The sequence below is a fragment of the Ictidomys tridecemlineatus genome, chromosome X (assembly GCF_052094955.1).
Source record: "Ictidomys tridecemlineatus isolate mIctTri1 chromosome X, mIctTri1.hap1, whole genome shotgun sequence".
Lineage (NCBI taxonomy): Eukaryota > Metazoa > Chordata > Mammalia > Rodentia > Sciuridae > Ictidomys > Ictidomys tridecemlineatus.
Genome location: NC_135493.1, coordinates 101,629,218 through 101,646,508, shown reverse-complemented (window position 1 = coordinate 101,646,508; position 17,291 = coordinate 101,629,218). Strand labels below are relative to the sequence as shown.

Here is a 17,291-nt window from a genome sequence, read left to right as displayed (position 1 = left end):
AACAATGTGTTTAAAAGATAGTTATTTATACCTGTAATGTCATTCTGTGTGCTATCACAGATAAAGTGTATATTTATTTTAGAAACAGAAAGGCACAAAACGATTTAAGAGATATTACTTATTCAACTTCTTTGTACTTGATGTTCCTCATATGTAAAATGAAGAGATGAAGTAGATTAGTAAATCAGTCTTTCCTCAAAGTTGCCTGTCTATTAAAAAATCACCCAAATGCCTTTGCTCCATCCCAGGACTAATGAATTGGTAGGGGAAATCACTGAAAATCTGATTTTTGTTGTTATTGTTGCTGTTATAGGGGATTGAACTCAGAGGCACTTGACAACTGAGCCATATCTCTAGCCCTATTTTGTATTTTATTTAGAGATAGGGTCTCACTGAATTGTTTAGTGCCTCACCTTTGCTGAGGCTGGCTTTGAACTCGCAATCCTCCTGCCTCAGCCTCCTGAGCCCCTGAGATTACAGGTGTGCACCAGCATGCCCAGCTAAATCAGCATTTTAAATAAATTCTGTATTTTTATCATCAGTCAAGTTTGGAGAGCATCAGACTCTAGATGTTAGTATACTTTTCTCTAGCATAAATTACTTTGATTTAATACTGCTTTAAATAAAAATAATAGAATGAAGTCAACAACTTTTGAATTTACAGATAGTAATGCTAATTATTAAGAAATTCATCTTCTTTTTCAAACGTTCATCTACTCCGTCAGACTAAGAGTATCTCTATACTAAAGGGTCAAAATTTCTCCCAAATATATTAAAAATTATATAGCTCTTTCTTCTTATTTAAAAACTAAGTTTTATTTCAATTATGGAAATTAAAATTAATATTTACTTGTAGTTTATAATCATTCTGTGATAGGTGTTTTACCCATACTTTCTAATTTTTAGTCTCATAATAACTATACTAATAACCATGCCAGAAATTCTATCAGATTTTAAATATGATGTTATTTCTACTACCATGTTAGAGTGATGAGAGTGAAGAGACAAAATGTGGTGAATAGTAATAATTGTGAAATAGTCATCTATTATGCCCTTTGACTTTTACTGATTTTTCTAAGGATTTTGTTTTTGAAAAAGCCAAATTTGATCATTCTATAGTGTTTCCTTTGTGAAGAGGTAGGAGGATAGGCTTTGTGATTTAAGATCAATTGCTTTTGGTAATATTAAAATAATGAGGAAATCCTATCCAAATATCATACATCTATTTTGAGCATTTCTCTCTCTCTGTATTGAAAAATTGGAGGGGCTAACTTTTAACAATTTTTCTGCATTTGTAATCTGTGATTGCTCAAAAGAAAAATTCAATTTTCAGGTTCCTAAGTTTTATGGTTTCTTTACATAAAAGTGTGTTTGAAATATGGAACAAATTGCCAAAGATAGCTATTGAAGTAAGTAGCATAAGTAAGTTAGAGAGTATTGAACAAATTTTAAAGTAGGGAGCTTATAGTAGCATATAGATCTTAGGAAAGAAGATGTTTTGGGGGTTTGGAATGTTAACTTCTGGTCATCTGTGACACAGTAAGCTGAAAAAGTGCTTTGTAAGTGTCTATCATAAATGTTTAAATACATTTAATAGAGCTTTCTTTTTAAATACAGACTTAACCAGAAACCTCAGATAGTCAAATGTCTACCTTAAATGTAATAAATGACTTAAATATACATAGCAACTGGAATATATAAAATCATTCATTTACTCATTCTGTTATGCTGATATATATTTTTCAGGAGTTAGGTGCCATTAAAGGGGCTATGTATGCTGCACTGAACAAATGTATTGGGTATGGTATACAGTTTAAATGAAAAGCTGTGTTTAATATTTGATAACTTTTATATAAAATATTATATTTATTGTTATTTTTATTTGATTTAGTATTAGTTCCTCCCTAAAAAAAAACAGACTATTACTTTCTTTCCACTTTTAGAAACTTTCCTCAAGGTCTGCTACACATTTTTCTTCTTTTAGGATTTCAAAGTTCATTTGAGAAGTATGTTGTAAAAGTAACTCGATCAGCTTTAATCTGAACCTTCCCAGACTCTAAATTAAACCTGACCACAATGAACAGCTTTTACTGCTGAAATTAGCAAGCATGTCAATTTAGACTTAAAACAAGCCATTTTCCTCTCTAATGAACAAAATAGGTCTCAGGGTATTGTGAAACCTGTTCTCTAGTTGGGTGATTCTCTAATTCTGCTGACAGACACATGCTTTATAAGCACCTGAGAAGATTATTAATGACATCCTTTGAAGCAGCCTCCTTAAAATGAGATTTGCAACTGAAATACAACTATGAATTTATAAAATATTTCTAAACAAAATTGCCAATCTTCATCCCACTCATTGATCAACATACATGAACATTCATTTCAAAAACAAACTGTAAAATATTAATATATTTGCTATGAAATTTATCATATACTTTTTTTACTCTTTATTTAGTGTTTTCTCTGTATAGTACAATGGAAATTTTCTCCTTTGATTTCCTTTCCAGAAATAAAGGGAAAGATTTGAAGATGGCATACACCTAAGATATTATAAAACAGTATTATAAAACAGTAACTGAAAGACCTTGCAAATGAACAGAACACAAGCATATGGTTAAAGCTTTCTTTTCATTTGGTTTTCTTTTAACTGTATTCTACTTATTTTCCATTAAAATTTATTTTTGAGTTGACATCTTAGTTTTGTAATTCCACAACTTCTAAAACACAGTGACCTTCATCTTTATTCTATGGAGCTATGCAAAGGTGAGAGAAACTTTGGATCTAATCATTATTCAAACTTACTTATCCTCAAAATATTCATCTTCAAAATTTTGGTCTAGGGTGATAGGTCAGTGGTAGAGCACTTGCTTCACATGTGCAATGCCCAAGTTTGATCACTAGCACAAATCCCCCCCACAAATCTGTTCTATGTCCATAGTTAGCTATCTCTACCAGATGTCATTCTCTCAAGTAAATTGCTTCTACTCTAATATTCATCCTTACATGAGCTCTGGTCCTCTATTGTTCAATTTCCTCATTCCAGTTTTAGTCATATTCAACAAATAGAAGACTAAAGGTGCTTATTTATTTATTTGATATGAGCCCAGATATTTATTACACAAATAACTTATATGGACAAAACTAAAGCCATTACATGCTTAGCAGTACTTAAGCATGATTATTGCATCTACATAGATTCTATCATTCTTGAAGGAAACAAAATACAGGAAAAGGAAGGAATCAATGCTATTTCTAAGGAATCATAAACTAGCTACTGGGCTTTACTAAAAAAAGCTTACCCCTTGGAGATGAGAATTCATCATGGATTCCACTAGCTGGGCAAAGATGGAGAGAAAAAAAATCTTCAAATACAAAGAGAATCAGAAGTCTTTAATCCTACTAAATCCCCCCAGGGTTGAGAGAAGTGGTTATAAATAACAATCTTATGAAAGACGGAGTTAAACAGTGAAACCATACATACTATAAGTAGGTCATTTTAGGCTCTTAGAAAAAATTATGATTCATTATTGCATTTGTTAAAATGAAATTCTTCATAAATAGTACTAAAATAGAAAACTCTATATGCTGACTTGAATATTTATTTATATGTCTAAGACTTGAACCGAACATGTTATATTTTTCCATTTTTTCACAAAAAAAATCGACAATCTTCATGCAGTTACAGTTCAAAGCTCAAGTCTATGGTCAACTGTTGCTATTTTTCAGGAAATAAACATGAATTAAGCTTCAAGGTAATAACGTTAAATCTCTTATTTACAACTTAAAAAAATTGACATTCAAGATTTACAGAGTAAAATAGTTTATAGAGCCCTTTTATATATGGAAAGAGAATAAGCAGTGAAGTCGGGTGGGTACTAAATTGTAGCCTTTCTAGTAATTGAAAGGGCTTTACCTTTGAGGATGCTAATCATCTGTCTAACTTTTAACTGCCTCACTGAGCACCTTCATTCTGGCTTCTAGTCTCACATTAGCTGCTACTCCAAATAGATTGGCCAAATCCAAAGTTGTCTTTATTGCCCTCTGCTTCCTCACTTCTCATTTACGTTTTAAATGGACTTGGCTATTTTCCTATTTGGCATAACTTCCCTATTTTTCTCCTAGTGTTCTACCAGCACTTCCATTGGTTAGAAGGTATTTCCCTTCTAACAATGATTATCCTTTTGACTTTTATTCATTAAAGAAATACTTTCTTAAAGAAAATTTTAGTTTTATAGAATTTTAAACTCACAGAAGACTTGCAACCATGGTAAAAGAACTCCCAAGTACCCTTCAGCCAGATTCATCAATTGCTAAACTTTACCACATTTTACTTATCACTCATAGTTCTCTTAGTGTCTCTGTGTATAGTACCTGTATATTTATTATGTATATATATTTTTTTCTGAAGCATTTGAGAATGATTTGCAGATTTCATTACCCTTTATCCTTAAGTACTTCCATAGTTATTTCACAAGAACAAAGGCATTCTCTTACATAACCTCAGCTCAAGTTCAAAGTCAGGAAATTTAACATTACTTTTGTACTATAATCTTATCCACACACTTTGCTCCGAGTATGACAATTACCTCATTAATGGCCTTTATAGCTACATTTTCATTTCCTGGTCTAAGCTCATGCACTACACTTAGTTGTCACATCTCCTCAGTCTTCTTTAATCTAAAATATTTATTTGCCTTTCTTTGACCTTTATAACATGGATACTTTTGAATAACAGAAACCAGATATTTTGTAGAATGTCCCCCAATTTGAGTTTCAGCAAGCATTTTTCAGTGCTTCTGTTATGTTAACCATTGAACTAGGCACAGGGGATAGGGCAATGCAGGAGAAAAAAAAACTTCTTTTCTCAAAGAGAAAATGAATTCATAGTGAGGAAAAACAGTAAACAAGTACTTATAATAAACTCAGATGGGTATTATAGTAGTGGAACCACAGGGGCTATCGAAGCATATGGTAGTAATAGCCAACAAATTTCAGGGATCAAAGAGGGTATTCTGGAGGAATCCAGATTAAACTATCTTCAGCTGTTTATCTAAATCATATAAAATGGTTTTAAATATCTGCTAGATAACATGAAAACCATTTTCTACTGGTACCTAATGACTGAGAACCCCAGTTGGCATATGTTGAAATCCATCACTGCATTGGACTGAAACCAAGCTTACCACACAGACTGTTCCTCACCAATGTCTGAATGTGGTGGAGATACCAAGGCAAAGCCTTTCTTGAGAGACATGGGACTCCTCCCTGACTTTGGTTCAATAACTTCCAAACAACTTTGTTGAATCTTCCTTAGAATGGATAGAGCACTAGCATATTTCCACTCAACCTCTTCTTCCTTTTCCCTTCATTTGAGATCAGACTCAAATCTCTTTCTACTGGCTCTCTTACCTTGCCTGGCTTTCTCCTTGTTTTCTTTCACAAAGATATTTCCACTAATAAAATATTTTCCCCCCTTTATCCTATCACGGCACATATAATCTCAGGCCCTAACACACCTACTTTTACTTCTCTACACCCTAAGCCTCTCACATCAACTCTTTAGTTCCATATCACAAGATGATTTCATGACACTAACACCTAAAAGTGTTATTTTCTTTCTTTTTTTTAATATTTATTTATTTTTTTTAGTTTTTCAGCAGACACAACATCTTTGTTTGTATGTGGTGCTGAGGATCGAACCCAGGCTGCATGCATGCCAGGCGAGCACGCTACCGCTTGAGCCACATCCCCAGCCCTAAAAGTGTTATTTTCAATTGAACATTAGTGACACAGGTCTCCTCATACATCCCAGGTGTTGACCTTTATTTTTTAGGGTTAGAAAGCTAATTTGTTTGTTTGTTTGTTTATTTAGTCTAATCAGTTATACATGACAGAAGAATGTTCTTTGGTTCATTGTACATAAATGGAGCACAATTTTTGACTTCTCTGGTTAGTAGGGTAACACCATTTGTGCAATCATACATGCACCTAGGGTAATTATGCGGGTTGACCTTTTACTTATTTATTTACTTATTCATTTGTTTGATTACTGCATTATTGTTATACATAATAGTTGGGTTCATTTTGACAAAATCATACATTCATGGCAACTGATTTACTTCATTTCAGTCCCAGAACTCATCCCTGTTTTTCCTCTTCCTATTCTTCTTCCTCTATTCCACTGGTCTTCTTTTCACTAGTTTATTTATTTTTGACTGGTGCCTTATAGATATACATAAAGGTATAATTCACTAAGGTATATTTATACATGCACATAATATCATTTTGTTCAATTTATTACACATTTCCTCCCTTTCCTGTCCCTTCTCCCTCCCTCTCAATACGCTTCTCTTCCACTGATGTTCCCTATATCTTTATGATATCTTATCAACTGTCATTTTTCCCCCTTATTTTGCTTTAGCTTCCACATATGAGAGAAAACTTTTGACCCTTGACTTTCTGAGTCTGGCTTATTTCACATAGCATAATGTTCCCAGTTTCTTCCATTTACCAAAAAGTGCCATGATTTCATTCTTCTTCATGGCTGAGTAAAACTCAAATGTGTATATATACCATGTTTTATTTATCCATTCATCTACTTATGAACATCTGGGCTGGTTCTATAGCTTGGCTATTGTCAATTGTGCTACTATAAACTTTGATGTGACTGTATCACATTATGCTGATTTTGAGTTGTTCTGATAAATACTAAGGAGTGAGGATAGCTGGGTAATATGATGGTTCCATGCCTAGTTTTTTTTTTTTTTGAGGGTCTCCACAGTGCTTTCCACAGTGATTGTACTAATTTGAAGTTTCAACAATGTGTTAAATTTTAATACTCAATTCGAGTACATTAGTATTTTTAATTACATCCATTTAGAAACTTTTCCCAATTTTCTTAAGGGCCAAACCATTATTTTCAATGAGCCCAGAATTTAATTGGAGTAAGTGAAGATTATTTAGATGTAGTAAAATGATAATGGTAGGGTTCTATTATGCATATGTAGCTCAAGAAATCTAGGATATTTAAACAAATCACCAAGAATCCTTTGTATGTAACAACCACTAGGCTTGCTGGAAGACATGGCAAAAGGATCTTTTGGGCAAGTTAAGACAAAAATATAGTGACTTCGCTGTGTGAGAATTTCTCAGGATAGGCAGAGACCTCAATCAAGTTTTTTGAGTGTGCAACTTATGCAATTATACAAGTGTCTGGGTTAGACGAGTTTCATGATTGGTTTAATGCTTTGCTGTTGCCATCAGAAAATTTTAAATAATTTTCTTAATAAGTGCCCTATATTTTTATTTTTTACTGTAACCTGCAAATTATATACTGATCCTAAACTAAACTCTAAGGTTTGTAAAGAATTAAAAATCGAGTATCTCGGCTCAAACACTGGTTAATTGTTGATGGAAAAGAATACATTTGCACATGAATTAAATTATGCAAATTAAATGTCTCTTGTTTAGCTCCTGGGGATGTATTCTGAAAAGTGGAATCATGCCAGGTAGAGTGGTACACACCTGTAATCCCAGAAGCTCAAGAGGCTGAGGCAAGAGGATGGTGAGACTCATCAAAATTGAGGTGAGACCTTGTCTCTAAACAAAATACAAAATAAGGCTGGGGATGTGGCTCAGTGGTCGAGTGCCCCTGAGTTTAATCCCCTGTCACCACATTCCCCCCAAACACACACACACACACAAAAAAAAAAAAAAAAAACAAGAAAGAAAAGAGCAATCATGAACTAAATGTTTTTGGGGTAGAAAATATTCTGGCTTCAGGAAATGATTATATACTAAGTTAGTCAGGGTTCTTGCATTTAACAAATGCCCTATTCAAATGGGGACAGGAAGTCTTTCCTCCCCAAGTCTTAAAAAGCTTAGGATAGGAGCTACAGGGAAAAGACATCCTGCTAGCAACTGTAGCTGTCAGCAGAAAGACCTGAGCACCCCTTAACTCACTGTCCTTTCACCTGCTGATCTACTGGTACCACCCACTTAAGGACCTTGGCAACAGACAAGCAATCCCACTGTTGCTACCTATATTGTTCGGCCTCCTAGGGTAGAACAAGAAGATAGAGTGGATATAAAATAGAATCCAGAAAAGATACCAAAGTGAATAATGATGGTGTTAAAAACTACTAAAAGGAAACAAGCTATAGGAATGACCACATGTGAGAATTCTCAGGAAAGACTTTATATAAGAGATGGTCCTATAGTTGAGCCTTGAGAAATTTGGATAGGACATGAGGAGGAGAAAAAGTATAACCTAAGGCATAAAAATGAAATAAAGTTTCAATGGGCTGCCTGGAGTCTATGATTCTTCAGAAATAATGGGAAATAAACTTAGATAGACAGAGTGAAAGAGTTTATAGCTCACTTTCTATTTATTCAATTGGTACATAATAATTGTACTATGATTAGCTTTTTAAAAATTAGTTTGAATGTTTGGATTTTGTCACAAGGACAAGTAGAAAGCAATGAATTCTGGAAAAACTGAAGTTACAGGAGCAAGCTTTTAGTAATCCCATACTTTGTACATCATGTTCTTTCTGGTTGGGGTACCTTCCTCAGCTTTTGAACCATTCCTGGAAATAGAGTAAACAGATATCCATAATAAGAAGTATTGACTGACTAAGTGACTAGATACACTAAAGGGAAGCAAGAAATGGATAATTATAATCGGAAAGATGTGGAAGTTACTAGAACACATGTCTCTGCTTCATGCAGTATTCCTTGGTAATATAAAAAAATGATATTTTGGGGTGTCTTTAAAAATAAAACGTATGACAGCCATTTAAGAAATTATTAAAAGTATTCAAACTCACAAAAGACAATAGAAAGAACTCTAAAATTTATTTCTCTATTTTTTCTGTAATGATGGTTTTGTTATTTGTTGATATTCCTAGGTGCTTAAAAACATATCATAAGACTACCAAATTTGATTCCTACCTTGTAACTGTATAATGACAAACTAATCTACTATTAGTGTGTCACTTTAAAATAAATCCCTTCCCTTTCAAAAAAGAGATTAAGATGGTCCTTTTCAAGCTATTGTGTTGCAAGAAACTTAAGGGGATTGATTTACTTGTCATTTCATAAAACCCTTAACATGCAAAAATAAAAACTTTCTGTCTCAAAGCCAGTAAATAATGTGGTCTAAATTGGGGATCATGAAGCATAATTTCAAAGTCAAGAAAAAAGAAGAATTTTAAGCAACAATTTGTTGATAATGATTTGCAAATACATTTCTAAACAGATACAAAGCCTGATGATATTTTTAGCTATACAACATTAGATCTGTTATTCTACATTGTTCACATTTCTTGAAACCCTATTGTTCTATAAATTTAGCATATTGACAAAAGATAATTAGGGCAGTTTTAAGACTAGTTTTTGTCATGTTCATCACATTTGCAGCCTTTTGAGGTTATGACCAAATAACATTAGCCATATAATAATTTTTCCACATATATATTTTATAGGAAAAGGAAAATAAAACTATTTAACCATATACATATTTGGGGATTATTCCTGCAAATTTCCCAGTATTTATTTCTTGTTCTATCTTGAATAACATCATTTTGGAATCCTCCTAATTTCAACAGATCAAGATAAATTCTCTTAGCTCTTCAGAGCACTCCATATTGCAAATTGATTCACAAGTTAATCAAATTAATATAATAGAGGATTAAATTATAAGTTCACAATAGTGAAATGTAACAATCTGAGGGCACTATTTATAATATTTTGTTTTGGTACAGAACACTCTTTATTTTGTATTCTAAAGATACTGTCAAAGTCTGTAGAAACTCCAGATAAAAGAAGCAGCAGCTGATAGGTAATTAATTCTTGATTGATCAAGTAAGCAGGAAATATATATGAAAAGAAACTTTTCTACAATGTGTACAGTAAGGTTTTATGTACAGTAAGGTACGCCTATGTTTGGCAATGGATGGACATAAAAGGGTCTCCATAGTGAAGTTAATTAACTTTTGATGTAGTTAGGGAGATGACCTTCAGGTCCATCTATGTGTGCTCACACATGCATTTACCCAATAATAGAAGACAATATGTAAGTGACAAATGCACTAACCTATAGACCACAGACTTAATACTAATGAGATTCTCAAGAATGGAATTTTAATGTGCCACATGCAGGAAATGTGGCACAGACAAGCAAGAATCTGAACTGCAACCTGGAGAATAATAGGATTGATGAGAAACTAATGATGAGGGAAAAGGAATTTCAGGAGAAACGGTGGACTTAAAACAGAGTTATTGGGAAAGAGGGAAGCTCTGTAGTGAGCAGAATTATGATGACTGTGATCAAGTTGGGCAGTAAGGCTGGGGCCAGAATGTGTGTGCTCTGAACAACAGACAACCAAGTAAAGACATTATGTTGAAGGCAGTGGGGAATCATTGGAGGTTTTGGAACAGAGGAACACCACAATAAAAGTGGCATTTTAGAAATATTAACCTTGCACCACTACATCCAACGTTCTTTCAAAGACAGAACTGGAAAGCCAAATTGCAGCAGCCAGAAAAATCCTCATCTATCCCCTTTGATTAAATTTTCTGTCATGAAAACATGCAGAACATTTCTAATGTAACTTCATGCACCCTTTTATTTAAGGATAAAATAACAATTTCACTGCATACAAGTAAAATAAATTCAACCCCATTTGCTTATAAAAACTGTCCCAGAGAATTATTAAACAAATTTGCCAACCTCATTTGTAATAATATATTAAAATGAATGGGCATAGAAAGGGAGTGTAGTTTCAGTTTAGGAAAAAAGTAAACATTCAGAGTGCTTTTATAAGTTCTTAAATTCCTGCTCTACAAGATAAACAGAGATGTTCAGAGTATGAGAGGAAAGTGGGATCTCTCCAGAAAAATAACTTCAAATATTATAATCAGTGGTGATAAGAATTATCAATATAATATTAACATGTCTCATTTTGTGAGCCTAACTTTTCAATGACCTTTTGTATCTATTGCTGCATTAGACCTATATTACTTTTCTATGGGAAATGGGGGTGCTTCAGATAGTACCCTAATTTCTAAGAAAGAAGTACAAGAAGATTATACTAAACCCTTCAAAAATCAAAATTCAAGCAAATGAAAAGTTATGTTAAAATGTGTGTGGCCTTTCATGTTTTAAAAACATTTTAGAGATGCTACTTATTTGGGTACTGAGACAAGAGCCTTGGCATTGCTAGCCAATTGCAGCTATCAATAAACTGAGGTACAGTAATAGATGTTCCCATTCTGTGACACTACCTGCAGAAGGTAAATGAAGTAGAAAAATGAGTGATTATCTAGAGGTGATTACACTCATGTACACAGTTAATCAGAATAATTCAAGCCCTCTAAATCTCTTTTTCCTACTTCAAATGGTGGATATTAAGATGTGAATTATCAAAATAATTGGTACAGCTGTTCAATTCATGTTGTACATATAGAGATAGAATTGGGCTCAGTTTATTCATCTATAAAATGAGGATAATTACATTTATATCAACCAATATTGGGGCAATTAAAGCAATAAATTTACCCATAAGAATTCAAGTACCTAAGGTAGAAATTAGTTAAATATGGCTAGTCTGGGTTTCTTTATGGGTACAGCATTTAAGAAATATGTTATGTATATTATATTTAACCCATGAGATCTCAACCTTCTGGTTTCACCAAGTTCTGGATGCTACAAAACAAAGATAACATATGGTTAGGGAATCTCAGTGGCTTGGGAATCTCTGAGTTTTATTAATATAAAATAGAGTGTGTGTGTTTGTGTGGTGTGTGTATGTGTGTGTGTGTATGCATGCACCTGTGTGCACTCAAAAGAGGCAATATGCAAATGAAGAAGAGAGGTATGAACAACTCTATACCATATTTTTGCATCAAAATTATATAATGTATACCATTTGAATATATATACATATAGATGCACATATATATAAATTGAAAAATGCTAAACAATTGGGTATCATTCTTCAAAATAAATAACATTCTTTGTACACTTCTTCAGCAGTATCATTTCTGAGATTGACATTAATCTATTTCTTCACAGAAATTATATGACTGGGAAAAAGATAAAAAATGCCTTTGATTGGGTGATATGAGTTTAAGCCTTGGTTTAGCTGTAAATCATTTGTGAAGATCATTTTTTGGTAGGTGAGTGGAGTTGCTATTACAGAGTGTTAATACACTTGCAGTGAAGTGTTGCTGGGGGTAGGAGGTGTTAGACTTGATCAGGAGCTTAAGATATGAGCTATTTATTTTTGCTGTTATAAGAGAAAAGTCTCCATAATAAAGAATTATTCTGCTTCTATATCAAAAAATACCCTTTTATGACATAAAAGCTCTCTTTAGTAAACAAAGAACAGACTGTTATTGGGGGATGTAAAAATTACAATAGAATATATTTCCCTATAGGAGCACAAAAGCCTTTAACTCAATTGGAATTTGCAGTATGACAGCTTTTAAAGGAGGGGGCATATTCTATGGGGAGGATCTCAGACATACTTTCCAATTCCCTAGACCATACTAGTTCTTATCCTATAAAGATGGGTCTACATTAATACACTGTGCCAGTAAATCACACACTTTCACTGCAGTGGGAAAGGAGCTGAGCTTGGGGGGAGAATTGCTTTATGTGGCATAGTTCCAAGAAAACACAAGTCTCAAATGAAGCTGATTCTGAGGAATATGGAAACTTTATGTACTGTTTGATAGGAAAATATGTGCAGTTTCTAAACTGTGAGCTTCTAGATCTGCTCCAAGAGCAAATATAATCAGTTCTTAAATGGTTTTTGTAATATGGCATTTTTAATCAAGCCATTTACATTATAGGGATGTGTTAAGTTTAATTCTCTGTTTTATTGGGAAGGTTGCTCATTATTAACACTAATTTCAATAAAATTCAAGTAATTTAAAAATAAGCAGTAATTCCTGCAGAAAGGTTTTAACAACAATTCTCTAACTAGACACTTTACTGTTTTGTTTTCAGGTGAGCAAAATTGCTTACTCTTTGCTACCTTTTTACGCTTCAGTAGCATGAGATTCATAGGAGACAAAAATGATAATAGTAATAAATCACTACTGTGGGTTGGTTCCAATTTTCAGTACCTCAATTTTTCCCCTCTTTTTATCTGTCTTTGATATAGTAATGATCTGCCTTACTTTCAGGTGAAATTTTCTTTAAGATAGTCTTAAGGAGGCTAACATTTCAATTCAAACTACAAAAGTAGGTACGCCAGAGGCAAAAAGTGAATTCCATGCTTTTGCTCAAAAAAGGATGTCACTGTACACAAGTATTTCAAAAGTAACAAAAGTAACTTAAAGTACATGTATTAGTGAAGAAGGGTTGGGAATATTAAATATTTATATGACAAGCAACAAGATGTGAGGTTAAAAATTACAAAAGATTAGGAAGATGAGAGATGTAACTGATTAAAAACTTTTGGCTTAATAAATATCCATCTTGTAACTATTTTTCTTCCTATCTTGGGGATTGAACCCAGGGACTTATGCATGATAGACAAGTGCTCCAACATTGAGTACTTCCTCAGTTCACATTTTGTAATCTTTTAGTAGTAATATCTACCTCTAATCCCCATCCACTTAAAAGTAATATTCACTGGAAATACCAATTAAATTTTTTCATGCTTACTATGTTAAAAAGTTCAGTGATTCTTCCTTGCCTAACAATTCAAACTCCTAAACATAATAATTATAATAACTACAAAATAACTAGTTATTATGCTTTTCCTATGTGCCAGATACTGTTGTAGGTATTTTATATATATAACTTAGAGCAACTGTGTGAGATAGGTACTCTTGTGCTGAACTGTAAGGCACAGAAAGGTTATGCAATTTACCAAAGGTCACAAAACTGAAAAGTCATGGAGGTGAATGAAATGGCCCACATCCTCCTTTTTTGAGTGTTTTCTTCCATTATGTTTTAGCTACAATTGCTTAAGCAAGTATAATATAACAGAACCTGAATTAGATGTTTTATCATAATTATTTAATCCTGACTATGACTTTTCCTATCTGGATACTGCATCCATTTTTACACACACACACACACACACACACACACACACACACAAAATAGGCTCAGATAAGATTAAAAATTTCCCCAAAGACAGCTAGCTTATTATGTGTAGAACAGCATTTGCATTCAGATCTTTCTGACACCTAAGCCTAGCCCTGTCCATGTGTCACAAGCCTTCTCTACAGGCTACTCTGCTTCCTAATCTTAAATTTATTCTTCACTTCCCTCCTCTAGGGCTTTGGTTCTCCTACCATCAAATCTAGCAATGCTTCATTGCAACCCCATTTCCAAAAAGAATTCACTGTGTTAAAACATTGAGGGGAAAAAAATTCTATGCAATTGGTTCACTTCTCTTCATTTTGGAGAAATTTCCAATTCAATACTTGCCATTTATTTATTTATTTATTTGTTTACTTACTTATTTATTGTTACAGGAATTGAACCCAGGGTAAGTTTACTACTGAGCTAAATCCTTAGCCATTTTTATTTTTACATGAGGTCTCTCTGAGTTGCTGAGGCTGCCCTAGAACTTGCCATCCTCCCATCTTAGCCTCTATTGTTATGGGTGTGTACCACTGTGCCCGGTTTAAAGGAGTGGCCTATAAAATTTTTGAAAATGTACTTCTATTAGTAAAATATTGTGGCATATCTTCTGTGGCAGATTGCATTACTACACAAAATATTTGCTGCTACTCCCTGTTTAGGATTATGTATCTCTACACTATTGATGTCAGCCTTTGTCAATAGATATACTTTGGCTAATGAAATTGATTGCCAGTGATGTGCTGTATTTCTTTTTTTAGTACTGGGGATTGATCCCAGAGGCTTTTATCTTCTGAACCACATCCTCTAGACCTTTTTATTTTTTTGCGATAGGGTCTTGACAAATTACTTAGGGCCTTGCTAAATTGCTGAAGCTGGCTTCAAACTTGGAATCCTCCTGTCTCAGCCTGAGTCACTGGGATTATAGGCATGTACCACCATGCCTAGCTGGATTTGCTTTTGTAAAAACTCTGTTTCATTGTTATTCCATACATATATTCAAATTAGTCATCTTTTTTAATACTGGAAATATGTATTTCTATGGTTAAAATGTAGTGGATCATGACATTATTTCTATTCCCTAGTTTCATTCCTTATCATTAAGGAAAAATAAACCTTATTAAGAAATCCTCTGCTGAAATTATGCAAAATTGGTTATTACTAAATATTCATGGCTATATTAGTTTCCTATCGCAGTTGTAACAAATTATTATAGACTTATGGCTTTAAAAAAAAGCCAACATTGATTAGTTTGCAGTTCTAGAAGTCAGAAGTTTGAAAAGATGGAACTTATGGTCTAAAATTAAGGTGGTAGCAGAGCCTGTGTTCTTTCTGAAGATAAGGGAAAATTCTTTTCCTTGTCTTTCCAGTTTCTTGAGTCTACCTATATTGCTTGTCTTTTGGCTCTGCCCTTCATCTTCAAACACAGTATCAAAGCATCTTCTAATCTTTCTCTCTGACTCTGCTTATATCATCACATTGTCTTCTCTCTTATAAGAACCCTTTTGACTACATTGGAAACAGTGGAATAATCCAGGATAATAACCCCATCTCAACAACTTTAACTTAATCCCACCTGCAAAGTCCCTTTCACTATGTAAGGTAACATAACCAGAGATACCAGGGATTAGGATATGGACATCTCTGGGAAAAGGGGCATTATGCAGCTTACTACAATGTCTCTATAGTTACTTAACATAAACTGCTTTCACAATTTGACAATACTTCTTTAGGCTATTCTATAATCTGTGAAAGTCAGGAAAAAAAGTTATGAAATTCTATAGTGTATAGAGCACAGGGTGTAAAAAGCAGTGAGAACCTTGCTCTTTGTGGCTGATCTGGTTTAACCAATGGCCTCCACAATTGGGACTGGTGTATTCTCATGTCTTCTTCACTCCCTTCCCAAAAGTCCATTTGAACTAACTGAGGTGAAACATTGAGCTCAAAAGAGTGTTTATATTGGAGACTAGGAATGTAGCTCAAGAGCACAGTGCTTGCCTTGCAAGCATGAGATCCTGGGTATGGTCCCCAGTACTGTGGCTAAAAAAAGTGAATAAAATTTTTAAAAAGTTACATTAAAAAGAAAAAAAAACTAATGGACTATAAGTCCTGAGGAAATTTGAGTGTTGATATTTTGTGACAAGCAGGCCTCTAGGAGTGAAGCCTATAAGAATTTCACAATAAAGCCCTTATATTTTAGGGAGTGATCACCTCCAGTAAAGGAAGGCTCACAGCTTTCTGGAATACAGAAATAACACTTTCCTCTTAGCTTGGCTTTCCTCATTCAACTTCATTCTTTATTCTTCTCTCTCCACACCCACTCATAAACATTAGGCTTTCTTCCCAGCTGGCTCCCTCCCCCTTTTTCATTTTTAAACCTTATCTACTTTTTGACTCCTTTGCTCTGTAACAACCACTATGGAAAACCAGAATGCTTTTTATATTGTTACCATGGAGAGGACAATTTTCTCATCAAGGAAAGGAGGTGGTGCAGAGGGAAAGGGAAGAATCATGTATACAAAATTGAGAGTTAGTCTCTGTGTCTTTTCAACAATATCCAATTAAATCTTTTCACTTCCATACACAAAACAACAGTAACATGGTAGGTGGAAAATTTAGCTCAAAGATGTGAATGAATCAGTAGTCTCTGTGATAGTGTGCGGGAGGTGTGAGGGAGGTAGGGAGACAGACCTTCAATCTTGAAGTAGGGTACTAATGAACAATGATAACTGATAGATAATCACTACCAGATGTTTGAATAGATGCTGCTCTCTATCATTTTCTGGTAAATATCTTCAGAGTGGTGTTAGGTGGTTTTCTCTCAAATGATGAAATATAAACATGAACAAACAAAGCAGGTACAGGAAAGAGATCTATGAAATATTTCTTAAGGAAAAATTAAAACAACAGAATACTATAAGGAAAGAGATGGAGAGCTTACCAATTCTCCCTTTTTCTTTTCTCCACTCTTCCCTATACAAGTTAAAAACAAAATGGAAGACAATTCAAATATGGTATCATCTGGTGGTGAAACATCAGAGATATTTACTTAAGTCTATAATTTGATGTCTCAAACTCGGAAAAAAACCCCGCATATCCATAAATGTGCCAATATTAAAAAAGACCTGAAAAACTGGTCATTAGAGATTGAGAATGGTGGGGGACAGAGGATATAAAGAAG

The 17,291-nt window shown here is 33.8% G+C and overlaps 1 protein-coding gene across 17 annotated transcripts in view; it reads right to left on the bottom strand.

Annotated features, from left to right (window-relative positions):
- Nucleotides 1–17,291, bottom strand: part of Dmd (dystrophin) — a 2,094,227-nt gene that overhangs the window by 595,615 nt on the left and 1,481,321 nt on the right. For 10 of the 17 annotated variants that reach the window (XM_078034984.1, XM_078034996.1, XM_078034982.1 and 7 more), the window contains one exon: nt 3,303–3,338. The exons of the other annotated variants lie outside the window; for them this stretch is intronic. In XM_078034984.1, coding sequence (XP_077891110.1) covers nt 3,303–3,338 — 36 coding nt within the window. The remainder of the gene's footprint in view (nt 1–3,302; nt 3,339–17,291) is intronic. 17 annotated transcript variants of the gene reach the window in all.